The sequence below is a fragment of the Prinia subflava genome, chromosome 3, assembly GCF_021018805.1.
Source record: "Prinia subflava isolate CZ2003 ecotype Zambia chromosome 3, Cam_Psub_1.2, whole genome shotgun sequence".
Lineage (NCBI taxonomy): Eukaryota > Metazoa > Chordata > Aves > Passeriformes > Cisticolidae > Prinia > Prinia subflava.
Genome location: NC_086249.1, coordinates 75065880 through 75088476, shown reverse-complemented (window position 1 = coordinate 75088476; position 22597 = coordinate 75065880). Strand labels below are relative to the sequence as shown.

The following is a 22597-nucleotide window of genomic DNA, read 5'->3' as shown; positions in this document are numbered from 1 at the left end:
AAAGCTCCTTCTGCAAATGGTAGCATTCCTTGGAAACTCTCAACCTTTGCATTTACTATTTCTTAGCTAAAATGGCATTGTCTCCAGTATGCAGGGATTTGGTGTGAGTTAAAGTTAGAGTACAAAAGATAAACCAACTCTTGCTTTTCTTTTAATGCAAGTAATAAATATTGTAGAAAACAAAGATTGCAATGTAACAGGGATATGAAAGTCCTTGAATGCATCCAGAGGAGGGCAACAAAGCTGGTGACAGGGCTGGAAGGCATGTCCTGTGAGGAGCAGATGGGGACTTTGGGTTTGTCTGGTTTGGAGAAAAGGAGACAAAGGGGTGGTTTCATTGCCCTCAGCAGCTTCCTGAGGAGAGGAAGTGGAGAGGGATGTGCTGAGCTCTTCTTCCTGGTTTTTAGCAATAGGACACATGGGAATGGTTTAAAGCTGTGCCAGAGGAGGTTCAGGTTGGACATTAGCAAGGATTTCTTTATTGAGAGGGTGATAAAACACTTCCTAGAAGGGTGGTTGGTGCCCCAAGCCGGTCAGTGTTTAGCAGTTATTTGAAAAATAGCCTTAATAATAGGATTTAACTTCTGGTCAGTCCTGAAGTGGTCAGGGAATTGGATTAGATGATCGTTGTAGGTCCCTCCCAACCAAAACTATTCTATTCTATTCTATTCTATTCTATTCTATTCTATTCTATTCTATTCTATTCTATTCTATTCTATTCTATTCTATTCTATTCTATTCTATTCTTGCTACTAGTCATTGCCCAGCACAAGCTCTTCATTAATTCTTTCTTTGCTTAACATACCCTTTGATAACTTGAGAGTAATATTTTAAAGAGCTGACAAAGACCTGAGGGCTTGAGAGCAAATAAAACCCTTCCCCCCCACCCCTGCGTCCAGCAGTTTCAGAAATCTAAATAAAATTACCAAAGTATTTACTGTTTTTTCATCTTGTCATTGATCTTGAGCAAAGTTATGGAACAGCTGATCCTGGAGTAGAGTCATACAAATGTAGGGGGTAACATAATTATCACCGATAAACATTCATTCATAGAAATTAACTCCTGTCAAACTAGCTCAGTGTCATCTTCTGCACTTATACATTTCTTGTGATATAACATACATTTGTAAGACATTTCACATGATGCAGTATGACATTTTGATTAAGAAGCTACAATGATAAGCAAATGAGTGTCATGTTACCAAATTTTGACTAACTGGAAAGATTTATGACATAAGTAGAAAAAACATTATTCACCAGGGCTTTCTGCTGAGATACTACATCTTTTGGTTTGATGCTACTCAGTACTTCTTTTAATGACAGAGAAGCAATAATAGCATTGAGATTTGAGTGACACAAAGGTTGGGGCCAATAGCACCTACAAGTCAGGCAGCTCTGCAGCCTGGATGACAGTGACAATATGTATTGCTGTATTCAGAACTTGTATTCAAGTTGGAAACAGGCACTTAGGATTGAAGCCTAATGATTTTGCTTTTCCAGAATTGGACACCTGCCATTCTGGGTGCTGCAGGTCTGAGGCAACGTAATAGTTCTTGTGAATTAATAGTTATTTCAAAATATACTCCTTATTTGAAGGTAAGGCCAAAGTACCAAGCACAGATTTTGCATATGTGCTCAGAGAAGGATTATTTTCTAGAAGAAGGGTGTTTATATTGTCTGTATATGTTATATTAATGCAGCTGCTATTAAATTAAGATCTGATTCTGATGGCTGTACTTCAAGAATTATTTTGAAAAGTTGTGGAGTTCATGAAAGAGACAGAAAGTTTATCAGAGACTGGAAATAATTCCTCTTGTTAAGAGACCAGAAGTGTTTATCTTTAGGGATAAAGGGTAGTAGATTACTATCTCTAAATGCTTGCATGAGAAAAGCAAAACAGGCTAAAAATGCTTCAGCAGTCTAGCAAAGATATACCAAGGCTCAAGGTCTGAGTTGATGGTAGATGACTGCAGACTAAGTCTCTGTTAAAAAACTCACTCAGCTAAAACAGACTCGCCGGTTTTTCCTAGTGAGAATAACAAGGCATTGAAAGAACTTGTAGTGCAAGGAATTGCTCCGCTGCTGGAATTTCTTAAAATAAAAATAAGACAGCTTTCTAAAAGATGTTCTACTTTATCAATAACTTTGGGGTTTTCAGCCATGCTTACTTCAGAAAAAGCTCATACTATTCAGAAAATGCAGCCAAATAATCACCACAGTCTCTTTCAGAACACAGCATGACCAACAGGGAAGGGCTTCCAACAGTGAGATGCTGTTTAAAGCTATCAACAAGAGCATATGTTAGGAACAGTAGAAGTGGAGTAGACGTCAGTACAAATAGAAAGAAACAGGCTACTCCCTTCCAAGATTTATATAAAAGATGTCATAGTAATATAATGCAGGCACAATGATTGTGGATAAGGCCAAACTCAAGAACACTTTTCTCAAGCAAAAAGAATATCAGGTCAAGGAAAATGGGTTTTTTGTTTGGAGTTTTTCTTTATTTAATGTGTAAAAATAAATCCTGAGGAAGAAAAAGAAAGCGTTTTATTTGGAAATGTTAACATGGGATTTTTTGATGGCTTATTAAAATCTATTTCAACTGGTTTGGGAATTACAAGCCCACTAAATCCAGTCCTGTGGGACTGTGTAACAAACTGCAACACAATGCACCTCCTCCTACAAACAACAGCTCTTGCAAGTAAGAATTTCAATACTAGAAATAAATGAGAAGTGATCAACATTGACACATGTCATGAAACTGGGAGTTCTCTGTGCTTTATAAGAGCCAAGTGAAAGCAAGCGTCATTAATGTTGTGTATCCTCAGATGTGCTACAGTATTTGATGCTCTGTGGAGTGTGAAAAAATATTCTGTTCAAATAGCATTGCACAGCTCATCAATAAAGCCCCTGAGGAAAAGGTTCCTACATAAAAGTCATTCATTTTCAGTCTGATCCTTCATCTACTTTCACTGACATCAGCAGCTATGGTAATTTATTATTGTTTTTACTTCATCTGCTACTGTTCACTTCTATTCTTCAAACACAAAAGAAAACCTATGTATGGAAAATAGCAAGACTTCTTAAGAATAGTGAGTAATGGATCATGCCATGCTGCACCGTATCTGTATATTGATTTTCTTTCTGTATTGATACATTAACTCAAATAGAGATTATGTGTGTAAATTTTCTACTGATAAGGCAGAAATTGCACTAGACTGCACTAGATATGCATCAAAGTCCGCTTATGATATTATAGCTTTTTATTCCCATTATGTGGCTGGATGAAACTGCATTTTTTTGAAGGATTTTACAATATTACTTACACCTTACAACAGCCAAATTAAAATCCCTTTGTTTTCAGTGAATCCATATTTCAAAGAACACATGATACTTCATGTTGCAAAATGAAGGTGTCATGTCTGCAGTTAATAGGCCTGAACATCCTGAGAGCAATTCTGATGCTCACAATACTTCATAGATGAATAACATGCTACAGCTTCACGTGGCTTAGTGGGAGGAGAGCTTCATATACAGTAGTTATGTCTGGGAAGACAGAATAGCTGTATTTGGCCAGACAGCTTACATAATATAAAAACACATAAGTATACAAATAAAAGAGTCTTGATCATGCCAGTAAATGCTAAAATAGTAATAAATTTTTTTTCAAACCTTCTAGTCTTTTAATTTGTTCTGGAGGTCAATCGTATTCATGGACTTAGATTTATCTCTTGAGTACATTCAAAGTATCCCAGAAACTTAACAGAAAATGTGGGGCACGGAGAGTGAAATGTTGCAGTTGAATCAAAAGTAATTGTCTTTGAAACTGTCAGTTTCAACTGTCCATGGCACATAAAGAATTGTTTAGGGCACAGGAAATACTGACTATTAGGTTTCAAATTACTCTGGTACACAAATTCTTAAGAAATTGGGTCTTTTGCTTATTTAATTTCAGTTCTTCATGAAGAGTTCTAGTATACAACATATGTACGTCAAGGGAAAAAAAAGATCAATATAAAGAAGTTAAAACTTTGAACAAATCCAGTTAGTCTCCAGATTCAATAATAAATGCCAAAATTGGAGGACGTAATAGCTTTAGGTTCTGAAAATATAGTTATTAACTTTTAAATGCAGGCTTTTAAAGTTCATTTTACAAAACTATTTTGAAAATGCTGCTTGCATCAAAGAAAATGTAAATTCAGCATACAAGGAAGAAAAAAGAGAAAAATGTAAATTATTTTATGGTGATAGAAAAATTGATAGCCTCAAGTAAAAATATGTTTCTTGATATTATATTCTTGATGTTACACAAGGCAATAAACCCAACATAACATCTTGTGGTTCTGCCAGGTTAGGAATACACCTTGGTCTAACTTTACTTTAAAAATTCTTTTGCCTTGAGACAACGTGGGATTTGGTCTTCATTTTGCACATTATAATCTAACAATATTTGATTTTTATTATACATTATACATTTTATTATACATATAAATGTATACTTATAATTCAACATAATTTCTACAGGCACAAACTGTGCTATTAGGGTTAGTTGGTGTCATGAGGTTTTTTCCCACTGTGTACTCATACAATAATTTGTCATGATAATGGGAAACTTTAGCAATAATTTGGCATCACGATATGAATGTATTTCTGAAGAATTTGCTTTTCAAGTATAAGAGCTGAAAGCCAAATCTGGGCTGCACTGCTCTAGTAAACGCACACAAACACACACACACATATCCTGATAATGCCAAAGGCAATTATGAACTCAAAACCAGAGATCTTTGGGGCACAGAAAGCTTTTTTGATCTATTGTCTAAGATTCTTGCCTGTGACTAGACATCTAGTCACATTGCTACTATGGCAACACATATAAAAATGACACCTCTGAAGCCCTGTACACAGTTTTTGTGAGGTTAAACATGCAGCTTAAGCAGAAATGTATTAGTGTAGCAGTACCTGTTACCAGTCTAAGAACATTTACTTGAGATAAGGTGTAAATATCTTTCTCTGCTGTACACATACTCCCATCCAAGCACAATATCCAGGTGTCACTGTGGAATACCTAAATGCCAAAGCAGCATAGGGAAATCTAAGACTAATCCTTAAGTGACAGCAAGACCTTGATCATTTTGTTCTTCCTATTGTCTTGGAAGCATTTGTTCCAGACCACTGTAGAGCAAATTGTTCCCACCAATGAAAACTCTTTGTTGACTGACCCATTTTGGAGGAGTCAGAATAAGCCTGCAATAGGTCTTCATTTCTTCATTATTTGTAATGATGCTGAAGAAGATAAAGGCATTTTTAATGATAACTTTCATGGCTCTCGTTTGTCCTACATTTTTCTTCAAAAGAACTGTAAAATCCTGTTTTCACCCTTGTCTTTTTTGTCTTAATAATAGCTCATTTGGAGTCACAACCACCTATGAGTATATTAGGCTCTTTCTGGTACCATTTTGTTCAGTTTTGGATCTTGCAAAGTTGAAACTTTCTCCATACCTGGCTGGAGATAACATCATGTTAGGATGGGATACCAGCTCTCAAGACAGACCAGCTGATGAAGTATTAATTGTAGGCAATGTAATTGCAGTAATCACAATCCATCTTTCTTTTTTCTTGGTAGTTCTAGTAAGACGATAGTTTGACCCTCCACAAGGCATACCTCTGAGGTATCCCAGGCCTTTGTCTCATAGGGATGAAAGCCTGGGATGGGATAACAGCTAGTTCACATGACTCCTCCATCTGATTTTGAATTATAGAGTCAGGGAATCACAGAATGGCTTGTTGCAAGAGATGTTAAAGATCACCTTGTTCCAACCCCTTTGCCATGGGTTGGGACACCTTGCACCAGACCAGGTTGATGAGAGCTCTACCCAACCTGGCCTCAAACTCTCCCAGGGACAGGGCACCCACAGCTTCACTGGGCAACCTTTTTTCAGCGTCTCACCAACTTCACAGTAAAGAATTTTTCCTAATATCTAATCTAATAGTGCTGTCTTTCAATTTGAGTCCATTCCTACTTGATCTGTCACTGAATGCTCCTGAAAAGAGTCTCCATTTTCCTTGTAGGCTACCTGCAGGTATTGGAAGGCTGCAGTTAGGTCTTCTGAAGCCTTCTCTTTTCCAGACTGAACAATCCCTATTATCTAAATTAGACAGGGTTGGGTTTTGTAACACTGCCTCTGTTTCTGCCTAACTTTGAAATGAGATATTCTTTCCAGACAGTGTAGAATCTGGAGCTATGTCTTGAACCTGAAACTTCCCAGTTGGCATCAGCACTGCCACGATAGTTTTGCTTCCAATTCCACATGCAACTCTTCCAATAAACCTCTCTGGTGAACATTTTGCAAAAACTTCTATACATACTGACTCAAAAACTTTCAACTTACTAAGAAAGAAGAGAAACCTAGCCCAGGAAATAAAAAATGGAGCTTTGGGAACCAAAGATCGGAAAACAAGTTCAGGGTGACATGAATAGTTAATGGCAAGAATAAATAAGATCTTCTTTTGGCTTCCAAATGAAAAAATAAAAATTAAAAAAGCACTGAAGATTGTAAAGCAAGTTTGCTTGCTATTATATAAATTTGATTTATTAAGATAATGAGGAAGATGATTCAGTCTCTGTGGTCTTGCTGATCAGCAAAGTAATACTTGTGGCACACAGTGTGACTCCTCATTTTAATGACTAGGGCTTTCTTCTGAAATCAAACTCTTGTAGTAACATGGATAAACTCTGCCACTCCTCATTATTCTGCAGTTCTAGTGATGGACAATTGGCACATAACCTTCATTCACATGCTGAGTCTGCTCTGTGTATGCATTGTACCTTCATATTTCAGTCTTTATAAAGTTCATAATTTTTATATTTTTTCAAAGTTAATTGTCAGCCTAAGGGTATAATGGAAATGAATGAAAATGTGACATAAGATAGTATAGTATCATTTGAGTAAATAAATTATTTACAGTATATAATTTTGTATTTTTAAAAATTTATTTATTTTTAATAAAATAACCAGTTGCACTCTGCTCAAACATTTTACCTTCAAGGGAGCTGTTCTTGGTGCAACATAGGCAAAATTCTAGCAATTCAGGCACACAGACCCTTAGTCTTCAAAAGACAAAAAAAAAAGCTATAATTTAATTTTGTCCATTAAAATACACAGCAGTTATTACATGGGAAATTGTTATTGTTCTAAACAGTGTTCTACTTTCTAACTAGAAACTTAGGCTAATATAAGTCCTATGGGTCACAGCCAGCAGTCATCTTGGTTTTATGGAAACCATTGCTACACTATTTCAATCACTCCAGATTTGTTGCCTAAAGGTGCACGTTTTGCTCCCTTTACAGAAAACTAATCACGCTCTACTTTGCCTCGAGATAATTTTCAATATTTCAGTGAATTCATTGCTGATGATTTAGTTCAAAGTTGGTTTGCCCTCTTGGGAATATTACTTAAGTCGTTAAAAGGTAGAATTCCTTTCTGGGTTTAAAAATGAAGTTTCGTGGTATTAGCCATTCCAGTGGTCCCTTGCTTGGCAACCACTGTGTGATTACTTTCAAACCAAGTGCGCTGTTTTAATGACATGCAGTTTGGAAGGAGATTTTTCCCATCTGCCTGCACTGCAGACCTTTCTTATACAATGAGCCCCATTTCCCCTTCTAGCAGTGGCAGTAACAGCACATGGAGCTCTGAAGGCTCCCAAAGGTGCAAGGAAGCACTGAGCAGAGCTCTTGGAAGTTTTTCCCTCACTGGGTTGCACACAACTGCAGGATGTACAGAATGAATTTTATCCCAAAAGAGAGGAGACACTTCCAGAAGAGAGTTTCTTTGCACAGATTATTTTGTGTAGACATATACAAATATATGTATCATGGCTACTTTTCTTTCATGTCAGAGTTCCTTTACTTAATGGGAGGCAGGAAGGCAGGAAGGCAGGAAGGCAGGAAGGCAGGAAGGCAGGAAGAAGAACAGAGGAATGAGCAGAGGAATTGTGTGTATCCTAAAGAATAAAGACATCAACTTTAACTGGAAAAAAAAGGAAAATAACTAAAATATTCTTTAAAACATCAAGAAGGGTATTATATTTAAATAACCTTAGTGACCTCACAGGAGTAGCCCAATTTAGGTCTCACCATGGAATCAAGGGGTGTGGCTAACTCCTTGTATAATCTGCAAGTATCTGCAATGTGTTTATCCACATCTCAGCCCCTTGCTCTTGTTTTTTAATCACAGGAGAGAAATGGAAAAGTTTTGACTACATTCACCCTCTAAATTATGCTTATAAACCAGATGAGACAAACCTTATACTGAAAGTACCAAATTCTTTTCATTAAGTGTACAAAGGCCAGAGTGTGCAGGTCATCTGTAGAATTTGTTTTCTAGATATTTAAAATCACAGGAAATGAATCTTGCCTGAAAGACACAAAATCAGTTCATGACTAATTGTGATGATGGACTCTCTACGTCATTTAACATGCCATAATTTTCTCCCACTCTCATGTTTATCTGATTTATTTTTGTCAAAGTCCTTGGAAGCAGAGGCTCTTTATTACCTTCCCAGTATCTTATAGAGCAGTATCTACTCCTACTCCTGGTTGCTGTGCTGGGTATCATGATTATACCACTGAGAGCATCAATGACCTGTGTGGGTACTGGAATTGTTGTGTATCATATATTATTATACACAATGGAGATGTACAAATTGTGCTTGAATTTATACCATTTTCAGGCAGCTTATTCATAAACATACAGTTCTAGATACAGGAACTCAGTAAAGGAAATGGAAAGACCTGACACGCTTCCTATAAAGCCTTTGATTTCATTTTTTACTCATTCCTCTACCTTAACAGAAAATGTTTGACTCATTAACATTTCTTCCATGCTTTTCAGTTTGTTCATGTCAGTAGAAGCACTGGTTTATACTCTACCAGCTCTTTACACCTGTTTCTATGACATTATCTCAGTTGCTGGGTGTAAGTCTTTCCTCAGTGAGGCAAACCAGCCAAACAGTAAGCCAGCAGAAACTGTGGTTACTAAGCCGCATCAATTCCCTAGTGCCATTCACTGCACAGAGAAAACTGCTGGGGATTAGAGGAATGACAATAACCCTTAGCCTGTAGGAAAACCCACAAGGCTCATTATGTCATGATGTACTGGAATACCTCCTAGTTGTAACCACAGCAAGCGCTATAAGCACGGCTTCTGAAGTGACTTTCCAGTTTCTTGGGGTCACACAGTTTTTACTGGCACAATTCTTGTGAAAGTGTATGCTTTCATCTAACAGAGGCATTATGGAAACATTCACAGGCTTGTCAACCTCTTCCAAATATAGCTATCTCAAACTGATGTACTTTACATATAGGAACTATTCCTTTTCACACATTCCCATGTTCCCACCATCAGATTTTTATTTACCTTTAACTTTCTAACTTATGGCAATTCATTGATTTTACAGTGACTTCGTGTTTTGGATGAAAGTTATTCTTACTGAATTAATTTCTTTTCTATATAATATTGAGCTGTAGTCGAATTATCCACTGTATGAAATGCATTTATTTATATGTCCTCTGTTAGTAGATGATTAAACTTTAATTTGCCTCAACTAATAAACCCATTGTACTTCTGCTTGAGTAGTTGTATGTACATTCCTTGGGGGATTAATCTTTATATGTTTCAAATTTCTTCATTCTTCTGATGGTTTTACAGGACAGAGTCACTTAACTATTGCAAATTATGTCTTCTGCAAATATCGTACTCTAGAAAGTTAAGTTTTGTAACAAGATGCCATTAAATTTATTAGGCCAAGTCTGATGCAGTCAGACAAAACTGCATAAAAATTCTCTGGCATATAAACTCTCCTTTACATTTGAAGTGCAAGCAACCTACTTCAAGTGAAGTACAGAAATCAGTCCCAGTTCAGTTTTATTACTGTTATTCACCATGACTGTCTGAGAGAGAAAGTTAACATCTATGAGGCTGAGAAAGCTGTTAGTAGGGCAGAGGTGATAAGGTCAGCAGCCTCTACAGAGGAGAGAGGGAGGGACAGATTATTATCCCCTGTGGAATCACAAGGGTTAGCAGAAGAGATACAGTGAAAAAAAATCATGTAATGTTAAATAAACTAACCTTCTTACTGATTTCTTGCATGTATGATTTTTACTGTAGAGCAAAATAATAAACTTTCTGTTCAGACTGACCTTCTGAAAATGCCACGAATGGCCAAAACTGTTTTGAAATGCCAGCATTGAGCTCCAGTGTCCATCAATGACTTCTTCTGTAAAGGCATACTCATGTGCATGTTACATTTGCCATAAAGACCCCTATTTTCAGATTCATATCTCAAAAGAAGATAACAGAAGTCACTCAAACCTGAAATTAGGGCACAGAACACACAGCCTGCAGAAGGAAGGATTTTGTGTTCGCAGAATCTGGTGAATGACAGTACCTTCACATTTGTGGCCATGAAGATATACCAGGAATACCAAGTCTGGAAATTCAAAATGCCTTTCAAAGCTTTACTCATCCAGAATGATAGCTGAGAAGCTCTGCCTGTCAGATACATAATTTCTACAGAGACCTAAAACTTAAGGACATTAAAATGGCAAGGTTTACTTAAATTTCACATGAGAATTACTATGCAGATACTGCTGAAACTCTAAAAAATATTGTATTGTATGCCATCTGTTTATGAAAGTTAAAATATTAGCAGGTCAGTGAATAACTGTCTGTATCCCATTACAATGTGAATTTCCTTTTTGTGCTATTATTGCAGGTGATTATGTAGTCATGACTATATACTTCGACTTAAGTAGAAGAATGGGATACTTTACTATACAAACATACATTCCCTGTATATTAACAGTGGTTCTTTCCTGGGTATCCTTCTGGATCAAAAAAGATGCCACACCAGCAAGAACAGCATTAGGTAAGTTGTTAACAATTCCCTTTTCTAGTGTTCCTACACTACTATTTAAAAATGTCAGCTTCCTTTCAAAGACATCAGTAGGTATTATTACTACTACATCTTGCAGAACCAGATCTACTTATTACTGAGACTGCTGGGGTTTTTTTCCTGCAACAGGGTAATTAAAAGTAAACTAATCTGACCCTTTGGATGACACTGCCACCAATTTTGCATAAAGCTCTTGAATTAATGTCTGTCTTCTTGTTCTCATCATGATATTTTAGTGACATTTTTGAAGAAATAATTAATTGCACTGCTGGCTTCCTTCCCCTCTGTAACTCCCCCACTGGGCATTATGTCTCATATACACTAAACTGTGGGATATAATAGTATTAACTCATGCAAAGTGTTTTAGCTTGCATGCTTGAAGTTAAGCTTCACACTGTGTATATTGATATTTTACATAGATTGGGGAGATTTATTTTGGTTTAGGCTTTCCAGAAACTCATTTGTGTCAGGACCATGTGTCAGCATATGCATTTTGGCAATGTGCTTTAGTATACACTTACAAATATTGACTTAGACTTAGATTTTTTTTCTAATATCTATAGGAAAACCTGCACGTTTTGACAGCATCAAGGGTATAGGGGGATGTAATAGCCAATTATATGTAAACATCAGAACCAAAGTAAAAACAATTCCTTAGTTCAGAATGTGATTGCCAGGTCTGCAAATATGAACTGATTCAGAAAAAAGTCTAGGAAAAAAGAGGAGCCAATGTGAAAGTTTGCATGTCTGTTTTTCACCATACCCAGCTACTCATTGCACCCTCCTGCTGGAGTTTGTTACTATGTAGGTCCATTTTTCTGAGGCTATTTTACAGGAAGGGAACATTAAGTCCTCATTACCTCCATGTGATTGCCAAAGGGCCAGAACACCACAGCTCCAGCAACAAAGTCTCACAGTTATTCTGTTATCCACCAAAAACACCATACACAGGTGAGGACAGAGCAGCTTACAACTGCCTGTTCCTGGCTGTTTAGACTTGCCTCTGATAGCCAGAAAGCTGAGCAATAGGTCTTAACTATACTTCTATGCTGAACCCTTAAACTGAACACTTTTCTTCCTAAATTAGGTGACTCAGGAGATAAGGAGAGACTGACTGTTCTTCATCTTTTTTAAAAGGCAGTCTGAAGCCCCATGCGTGGGGAGAGTCACACAGCCTTCAGCTGGGTTATCCTTCTTAATGCAGAACAAAAAAGAGAAAAAAGACATCTAGCACTTTCCATTATTGATTTGCCATAAGCATTTTTTATATTCTGTACCTAAGGGTGGTTCCCCACACCACACAACTCATTTCTCCAAACAATTAGACACAGAAGTTTGTTAGATCACTAATCACTAATGTGTGACTCTCCACCTCATGCCTAAGATGCCTAAAGTTCAGAGGAAAAAATGCATTCGGATACTGAAGTCATGAATTTGGAGTAAGAACACAAAAAGGAATTGTTCCAAGGCTCTACTCTATGGATGTCATGACTCACTCCTAAAACTCTGACTGAGAATTTAATTTCATAGGCTAAAATATAACTTTTCTAAAAGTAAATTCAAGTATATATGGGTCACTTCTTTTATTCACAGAATCCCGTTGCTCCCAAATTAGCAAGGCCTATTGACTCCTGGGATGCAGGAAGCAAATGCTCCCATTTCGCTGTAGATCTGGGTGTATAATGCGACTTATAAATCTATTTAAGCAACAGCACACACCCACATCTAGATAGTGGAACATGCTAAAATTCTGAGTAATGCAGCCAAAGGCAAACTGCTGAAATTGTCCTACTAATTAGTTGAAATTAATTGTAGACACTGTGCAAAAAAACCTTCTCCAAGTTTAGCTGCATTAATATAAAGGAATAGCACCAGGGAAATATTTCACTCTCTGAAATTAATGAATACTTTCCAAAGTTATTGGCAACTACTCACAGTTACATGAAGGACAGGTTTTATTCCTTTCTGAATAATGCTAAATAATGTATTTCCATGCTGGGGAAAAAAATGGGTTTGAGACCATAAGTATTCTTTCAGCAGTACTGTCCAGAGACATTAAAGCATTCTTTAAATCTTGTTATTGTATTCCCCTTTTTACATGAATTTTGAGGTACTAAGGCCCAGACTGGCAACAAGACTAATTCCAGGCCACCTGAAGAGTTAGTGGGAAAATGGAACTAAAATTTGAGTGCTGGGTGAGAACCATATTTTTTGATCCTGAGTTATTCTGCTCTTCATTGAAAGAGAAGAAAAATGTTTCTCTGCAGTTTCTGCTTGTCTCTAGTAATCAAAATTATCTCTAAATGTTTTAAGTGAAGAGGCAGCTTTTCCCTGAAGAAAAGTTATGATATGGAAAAGAATAGATCATTTTCCTTGAAGATGAAGGGAATTAAGTTAAACTGAAGTTTTCATCCAGTTTCCCTGTACTTTTTCAAAATGGGTATAATATGTAAGAGGACAGTTACTACAGAGCAAGATCAAACTGCAGTTTAAAGAGATGCAGTGGGTATCAAGGCCAGCAATGCATTGATGTAAAAGAAAGATACAGATGATATTTAAGAAATAATGAACATTGCTTTTCTTACCATTTCATCTTTACCTGATTCACTAGAAAACCAAACTAGGTGCCAGATTAGAAAGATGAAGAATTTACTTTATGAACAAGTGATAGCATGCATGAAAGCAGCAGACATTTCCTTAAGTGTCCCACCAATGTAACCCCAAGAAAATAAGAAAAAATTAGCCTTACTGACCAAAGAGTTTCTAACAATGAAACTCCTGCCACCTCACTTTGCATATGGTTGTCCAGTAAGCAGATGTCAAGCAGTAATAATTTAAAATAACTGTTTAGACCAGTGATTTAAAGGTTAGAGTGTTTTCATGCATTATGTATATCTGCATAATTTGATCTCCTAGTAATTTTTTTTTGTTATATCAAATATCTTGTTTGGTATGGGATTTACTGAGAGAATATAATGTCCCAAAATGGTATTTACACAGAGGCTTGTAAGCTTACATTTACAATTTCTACCTGAAAATTTTGAAGTCAGGTTACCTCAGAGCTGTCCTTAGGTGATACTAAAATTCTGTTGAGGTAGCTCATGAGCACCGTGAATTTCAATAACAGATGTAAAATGCACTTTGCCATATGGACTCCACAATGTGAGAGACTTCACAATCTCATATGGCAAGACATATGCATTCAAAACCACTCAATAAACTGAATTTCCTTAGCAGGAGAGATAAAATGAACCAAGGGTATGGAAAATAGATGTTATACTTGGAAATAATGGTGCTGCATTTTATTTGTGCATACATATATATACATTCTGATTTGTAAATGTACAGAAATACAAAACTGTATCATCTGGTGCACCTCCTTTCTCTTTCCTCTCTGTATGTATCCTCATAAACACATTTTAACGTTTTAAAATTTGTGCCTCTGTGCTAGATGTAAAATTGATACACTAGATAGAATTTTCCTCATTTCCAAAACTCAGTGCTTGTTTATGGTGGGAGCAGGAATCCAGTTGCAAGCATGATTTGAGCTGGTGTTTCACATTCAGGCTTAAGGCATGGATGTAGGATACAGGCTGAGTTGAGGACTTATATGCTTAAACTAATTATTTCTTTATAGCCTTTTAATAAAAAAACCTGTCCTATCACAGGATGAGTGGGAAATAAAAAATGTAGATTTGAGTCCAGGTAAACAGGATGTTTTATATTGTACTAGAAGAACTCTCTAGGTTTTGAAGAATTTTTTAAACATAGTAAAATGCCTGAAAGCATGTACATGTGGCTCTGAAAGGGACACATTCTAGCACTGGTTTTATTATTTTGGATATTTCACACTAATCCCATTACATTCACTATTACTAAATCAGTCTCAGAAGTAATGTTTTGTATTAATTAAAAAGGCTATTTCTGTTAATGTTGCATCTGAAGTTTGTATGTGAGTCTTATCTAACTGGGCAAGTAACATTGAATTCCCTTACTCAGAAGGAAAATGGCACTGGAGGACTCCCTGGAAACGGTGGTGTGAAGACATACTTTCAGAATTCATGGTCAGATTTTAGCAGGTTTTTTTTTTCCTTCCTCCAGATCTTATTCTCTTTTGAGCATAGGCTTTTTCCTGAGAGCACTACAGTTGTGGAATGTAACATATTTCCTTCACTGCTTACTAACTTCCTTGGGTTTATTTTTCTGGGTTTAGTATCTTTTCTGCTTCATACTTTTCTTCAAAAATTTCTTCATTCTCTCCCTCTCCCTCACCCCCATCTTCAAGCTAACTGAGATTGGGAAAGAGATGAAAAAAGCATATTGAGAGGCTTTTGCAACGTTACTTTTGCAAAGATGAAAACAACATAGCAAATCTTTGTTTACAAAATAACTTTGTCCCTACTGATGTTATTTTCCATTATTTCTTAATACTACCAAATGCAATTAATTAACTATTTGGGTACACTCTGGATTTCAGTTTTGTATGTTTATTTCCAAAGATTCTTCTGTGATATGGAGAAGTGATGTTGCACACACTTAAATCAAGTTTCTCCCTTGCAGGCATCACCACAGTATTGACCATGACAACTTTGAGTACCATCGCAAGAAAGTCATTGCCCCGTGTTTCCTACGTCACCGCCATGGATTTGTTTGTGACTGTATGCTTTCTATTTGTCTTTGCTGCTCTGATGGAGTATGCCACCCTCAACTACTACTCAAGTTGCAGGAAACCAAACTGTACTAAGAAGAAAAAGTCGGTAAGATGGGAGCATTTAAATTTCTTTTCATGTGCAGCTCAGAGAGCAGATAATCATCCAACGGTAGCCTGTAACACATGGCGCTTCACTCCTCCAAGATTCTCCCAGTGGTGTGATCTGCCCTGAAAGCTGATGGAAAAGTCACCTGCAGCAGCAGTAGGAGTAGTTACGTGCCTGCTGAGTGAGGGCTGTTCCTAACAGAAGCAGCCTGCTCACCATGGAGCAGCAGCCCTGCCTACACATCACTTGTCCTCCAGTTACTGTGCTGGTAGTCAGAAAAGTCTCCCACTGAAACAGATTGCATAGGTTGTTGTACAAATAAATGCACATCAATGCATATTCAAATGCATTGCTATTTCATGGCTTAACAGGCCTAGAAATATTTATGAGCAGAATTTCATTGTCTCTGCTGGGAACCAGCACTTGTTTTAAGCCCTGTGCACAAAGGTGCATGTTCCCAAGGATGAAAATAGAGGTCACTTAAAAAGGTTTTCAGCATGGCTCATTTTTGGCCAAAACCCAACTTCCAAGTGTAACAACACCCAGAAAAACACAAAAGCTATCTATTTAGAATCAAGTAAAACAATCACTAAGGAAAAATTGCCTGGTTTACTTCGTAACTGAGAGGAGGCAGTTTAACAGAGAAAAAAATCTCATTGTAAACTTATGGAAGAGGATTGACCTGATAAATATTATGGGTTCAAGATCAGTAGTTGGAGCTGTTGAATGCTGTTGTGAGTAACAGGGGAAATAAGGACATTTGAAATCAGAAATCAAAGCCAAATAGGAAAAATGTGAAGAAGGAAATTGAGGAGAGAGAAGCCTAAATTTAGGGAATAATAGGTCATGATGTAAAAAGGGATTGAATGAAGAGTTATAGAAAATGATTGAATGAAGAACTAATGAAGGAAAGGCTGAAACAAATATGGGATTAGAGAAAGTCTAGAAAGCCATAGACTTAGTCAGTGACAACTCCTTTGAACCTAAAATAGCTTCTAGTAAAAATGCACTACTCACAAAAGGCAGAAGATTATTAACAAAAGAAAAGTTTGAGACTGAAATGAACTTGCTAGTGATCAAACTAAAAGTGCCTTCCTATAGAAAGACTGAATTAAAAAGTCATGAGTATCTCTGTTACTAGGATGTAATTCCAGACATATGAATGAAGATGTGAGAAAGCATGCGACATTGATGGGATTTAAATGAACACCAGAAAAATGCTCACTCTTGTTCGATCAATAAATAAATTTAATGGGTTGAATAAAGATTTTAAGTCTCTGAAAACTAGATTTGCATTCTGCTGAAGTTTCATGCCATTTTCAAGTGTACAGGATATTATGCTGAATATATAGAACACACTGCATTAAGTGTTTTATGCATTTAATGGCTTGGTCCTAGGAATACTATTGAATATAGATTCATGTGAAGCACTAAGTATGTTTTCTTCTGAATAATTCTTTTGTTATCTTTATTTAAGCTACCTGATGTAAGTTTTGGTCATGTAATGGTAAGTAAGTTACTTTATTCAGTGAGAGAATTGGGGGCATAAATAGATAGTTGACATTTACTTGCACTAATTCCTAAGAGAGCTGTATTGCTGTGATATGCTTTACCCTGACTTCACTAAAAATATTGGTTTGCTTTTTTGTTAAAAGGTCAGTTTGTTTTCAGCTGTGGCAGAGGAACATACTTGCCTTTTTCTATAAGGACTTATCAAGTGATATGGGAGGGAGGAGGGTCAAGTATAGAATATTATGTGTTATTTTTACCTCAGAAATTCTGTGTATCTGCTTTATATAATACAGAAGTTTCTCACTACATTTTATGAGAAAGTAACGAGCACAAGTTATGTCATAAACTCCTATGTTTAACTAAGTTTCACAGAAAAAAAGTTCAATTATGCATATGCAAAACCTTTAGCAAGATTTCAGGTGGATTTTTAAATAATTTAGGCACACAAGTTGAACAGAGTTAGTGGTACTCTATCTACAAATGGAATATGTGCAGCAGCAATAAAGTTGGAACACAGAACAAAATTGTGTCTCTAAGTTGTATGAAATCTGAAACTGGAATACCTGCTATGGTGTATGCAAATATAGAGCACTCAGGAAGCATGAAGCATTGACCACCTGGTTGAATGGTCTGCCATCAGATAAGAACAGTCAGAACTAAAACATTGGGGTTTGCATTTCTTAGGTTGGATATTCTGAAGTTTCTCATTTACAACTGCCAGACTTATGTTATTAGCCTATCTTTTTACAAATAGTAATATACACTTTTTTTTTTTTTTTTAACATGAGTTGTCTGATATATTTTAAGACTTCATACAACTTACAGAAAGAATGACATCTATCTGCTTTCTACTGCTGTCAGTCCCTGTACAGACTTTTCTGAAAGATGAAGTTAACAGAGCCCATTGAATGGGTAGCAGCACTTTCTTTTATCCAGTTAAAATCTATAGGGAAAGATAATTAAAATGACAGGGTTTAAAAACCTTTATCTAGAACTAGTAATTCTGATCCACTTGGAAAGCATCTGCAGCATTTCCAAGTTTTTTACTCACTATTTTTTTTCTTCACCTTAAAATACTTATTGAGCAGGAGCTTTGTCTATACAAAAAAATCTTCCTATTAGAGCTTAAATATACAATGTGTCTGGCTCTCAAGATATCATTTGGTCTTTTTCAGCTTTGCAGTGATGACAAAGGTTAAATTTATTAATCTTAGCAAATCCATGTTCAGGTAATCCCAAGCCTTTTCTTTTCCTCCTAGAAAACACATGTATTAAATATATGTCAGAAATAATGTTATTGAGCATGTTTAACCCTGCACCTGAACTGCCTTTTCTAAGCCCTGGAGAAGTGCCTTGCCTAGGCAGGCCTCCTGGGTGGGACTGGGACGGTGCCCACTGTGTGTGCAGTACTTTCCTCCCAACCCCAGCTCAGCTGGACACACAGAACATGGGGGGACCATCTACCTTCCCCTCATATCTTGTCACTTCAGGATATCTCCTACCTGGAAGAGATTAAAACAACCAGATTCAACTCTCTTCATTACTAGAGCAATTATTTTTTCTTCTGTCCTGAGAAGACACTTGATATAACAAAACAACAACAAAATACCCCAGAGATGAGGAAGTTTCCTTTGCAGAGCCAGAGCACTTTTTTATCTTCACTCACCAAAACCTCTCTGAGCTTTTATTTTTTAACATAAATATTTTAGACAGGCATGGAAAATTTCAGTTCCTGAGCTGGAAATGTTCATAAAGGCCTGCAACAAATACACAAAATATGACATAGTGGTATAGCAGAACTCCATGTATACTCTAGTAATAGTTTTTTCTTTCCCAAGTAATAGAGTCAAAAAAGATTGTTTGTACAATAATCTTAGACCTTTTTCACATGCCAACACATTGTAAGGCTCTGAAACAAGACACCCGAAAAGAGAGAAGGCCATATATGTGTAATTTCTGTCATCTAATCTCAGAGATAAAGTCATTCACAACAAATAGATTTGCAATAATCTGCTTCTAAACTGAATCTGCTTGCAGTTCACAGCAGAATGCACCTGAGACATTTTAGCATTTACCTATGATAAAAGGAATTGTGTCCAGAAGTAATTGACTGGATTCCATAGGGCAGTTTTCAGGTGTAGTTATCTGTGCTGGCAGTGTCAACATCTGACTACAGGGATGCCACATCATGCTCCTGCAGGCAAAGCCAATGCTCAGCACAATCCCAGGGAGAGGAGGGTCCTCAGGCAGAGAAAACTGAGCTGCCAGGGCTGTGTCTGCTTTGCCAGGATGGTGCAGACAGGCAGCAAAGCTGATGGGACATTTTCTAGTGATGTCAGTGGAGGAGGTGACATTTGTGAAGATGGAATGGGTGGCTTAAAGAGAGGGGAGACTATTGTGATAAGGCATCTTGCAGCCAAGGAAATGATGTGACAGAAAAGCTGACAAAGTGTAAATAGGGAGTACATTGAACAAGGAATGGTCTGTAAGTGCCAATGCTGCTGTGAGGATGCATGACATCAAAGTGTCCTATTTCTGAGCATGGTTAGTGTGATAAGCACTAAGGGGACATGCCTCTGGATGGCATTTTGAAATCCTGTACCGGAATGATCACTATCTATTGCTGACCAGATCTGTTTTTATAAATAGTAAAGTTAAGAGGCAGTGAATGCACCTACGTGAAGTGGAGGACATTGTATAATTAAATGGAGAGGGGGGATATCTCCCTTATTTTTGAGAATCCATCTTAAATGTAGTAGCTGCAAGTGTTTAAAAAAACTTGCAAATAATATTCTGACAGATAAGTGAACTCCCAAGTGTGAAAAAATGATTACTTTTTGCTTTGTTTATTAATTTTGATCTGTATCATCCAGGGAAACTTGTCCAACTGTTGTGGTTTTTTTCTCTCCTCAGAATTATTCTGTACTTGATATGAGACCACCAACTACAGTCATCACATTGAACAATGCCATGTATTGGCAAGATTTTGAAGATGCGTGTGTCTATGAATGTCTGGATGGGAAAGACTGTCAGAGCTTTTTCTGTTGTTATGAAGAGTGTAAATCAGGCTCATGGAGGAGAGGACGGATTCACATAGACATCTTAGAACTGGACTCTTACTCTAGGGTCTTTTTTCCTACATCCTTCCTGCTGTTTAACCTGGTCTACTGGGTTGGATACCTCTATCTTTGAATGTTGCCTGTAGCAGTGAAGACTGCTGCATTTTCTCACTGCAGATGGATGGTGAAAGTGCAGAAAAAGTGAAGGACACAGTCAGCTTCATCTCAGATTATAAAGACCACATCAACCTTCACCATCACAGAGCCTGATGAAGAATTTTAACATGTAATTTCCTCAAAAAGCAAAACATGGAAGAATTCTCTCCGAACTGCTATTCATTTTAAGAAAAAGGTTCTTACAAAGTTCAGCTGAATTTGTAGTGTAAGCGATGTTTATGAATAATTATAGTATATTAAAATCTCTACTATTGTCCCTTGCCATAGCAGCTATTCACAATTCAGGCAAAGTTTAAATATGTAATTTTTATTTTTTCATTCCCATACTTTCTTCTAAATGTTGCCATGTCCCTAAGGCTCAGAGCAATGTACACTGGCACTAGCAAATAAGCCAAAGCCAATGAAAATGCTCATTTGTATTTAAATTTGCTTTTTACCATAAGTTTTGGGAAATTGAAGATCTCCTTGATATACAGTAACCACCAAGAGACAATAAGAAATGACTGGTAGGATCAAAATGTGGACCTTACTTTCTGCAGAGATCTGGGATTCATGGAATAAGCCACTTACCCACACATATTGGTTTTGACTTAAAGGTGAAAAGGCAGACAGGGAAGAAAGCTATAATTTTGATATAAATAAGACTTGCCTATCTGTGAGGCAGCTGTGGGCATAACTTCTACAGTTTTTCAAGCTTTTAACTGTGTTTTTTATGACTCATTAAACACAGGATTGTCATTGATTTCTAAGGTACCATACTTGAAGCAGGACAAGATTCCTGCTTGTTTGTCATTGTAGCAGTTCATAGTACATAGCCCATGAGTAAAAATCACTATATAATAGCACCAGGAATATGTGAATTCCTTTGGATTTCAATCTGCTAAAAAGTGTGCCCAGACATTTTTATTTTTTTTCTCAAACTCGTATTATAAAATTGAAAAACATTTGCCAAAGGTCTTTTTTCCCTCCTTTTCACAACATTAAACACTTCAGTATTTACTCACGGTAGTTGTTCCCCAGGCCTGAGCTAAAGACTGAACACTTGTGGCTTGACTAGTGCATTACAGGAACTCAGTTGTGACACTTGGATTAAATATGAAATAGTTGCCACATATAGAAAGAGGTTCTTTTCATTGTTTTCCAAAATTTCTATATTTTACACTAAAAAACAATTTTGTACTTTTCAAGGTTTTGACCAATTCTAAACTACTCATTTTTTTCAAAAACTAGTTTTACAGTATTAAACTAAGTGATGTCTTTTACAGACTGTCTACACAATTGCTATTAAGCAAACAAACCACATCCATAATTAAATAGCAATAGCTTTTCACTACCCTTTGCATGACAAATTGTTACAAAAGATTGAAGTTAAAAGATAATTAAAACAACAATTCTATTTCTTTTCTCTTTTGGAGATAATTTTTTTATTAACTGAAAAAAGTGTGTCTCTTCCACACAGTATTTGATGAAAAATTGAATAGTGGATGTGACTGAAAAGGAGTTCTTTTTTCCTCAAAAGGAAAACCCTGCAAACAAGCAAAAACTAATGCAACGGTAATTCTAAAGGAACAGAAATTCTATCATGTTCTTTGAAACATCACTGTCTTGCTGCCATGGCTGTTACTCTGTTCTTCCACTGAGTTTTTAAACAAAAACAAAAACAAAAACAAAAACAAAAACAAAAACAAAAACAAAAACAAAAACAAAAACAAAAACAAAAACAAAAACAAAAACAAAAACAAAAACAAAAACAAAAACAAACTAACACAAAAGTTAATTGTAGTTATTCAAAATCTTTCTTCTGTTTTTAACTTGTCTGAAATATCAGAAACATAGCTGGGTTTAGGTTGTGGAGGGGAATTACTTCTGTAAGGACTGACAAAATTCAAATTAGAAGCACAGAGAAGAAATATGTAGAGGCAGAATCAAAGCCTTATTTTTAGAAAAGCTGCCCAATCTGATGTCTTCTAAACCAATGATTACCTTCTGATTTCAAAATACATGTTGAAAATTTTGGTAACTCTCATTAGCAAATTAACTGCTCTGTAAACCTGTGCCCTGCACTTGGAGGTATGTATTTTATTTAAGGATGACAGTGATATTTTAAGTAGTGCAAAAAGGTGATTAAATATGAGTTGG

General features: G+C 36.5%; 1 protein-coding gene across 7 annotated transcripts in view; it reads left to right on the top strand.

Annotated features, from left to right (window-relative positions):
• GABRG3 (gamma-aminobutyric acid type A receptor subunit gamma3) overlaps nucleotides 1-22219 on the top strand; it is a 292012-nt gene extending 269793 nt beyond the window's left edge. For 3 of the 7 annotated variants that reach the window (XM_063392516.1, XM_063392520.1, XM_063392519.1), the window contains 4 exons: nucleotides 10774-10926; nucleotides 15514-15710; nucleotides 17188-17217; nucleotides 20136-22219. In XM_063392516.1, the coding sequence (XP_063248586.1) occupies nucleotides 10774-10926; nucleotides 15514-15710; nucleotides 17188-17217; nucleotides 20136-20414 (659 nt within the window). In that variant the 3' untranslated portion in view covers nucleotides 20415-22219. Of the gene's footprint in view, nucleotides 1-10773; nucleotides 10927-14952; nucleotides 15018-15513; nucleotides 15711-17187; nucleotides 17218-20135 lie in introns of those variants that run through there. The other 4 variants (XM_063392518.1, XM_063392517.1, XM_063392522.1 and 1 more) reach the window with 4 other exon arrangements.
• The last annotated feature ends 378 nt before the right edge of the window (nucleotides 22220-22597 follow it).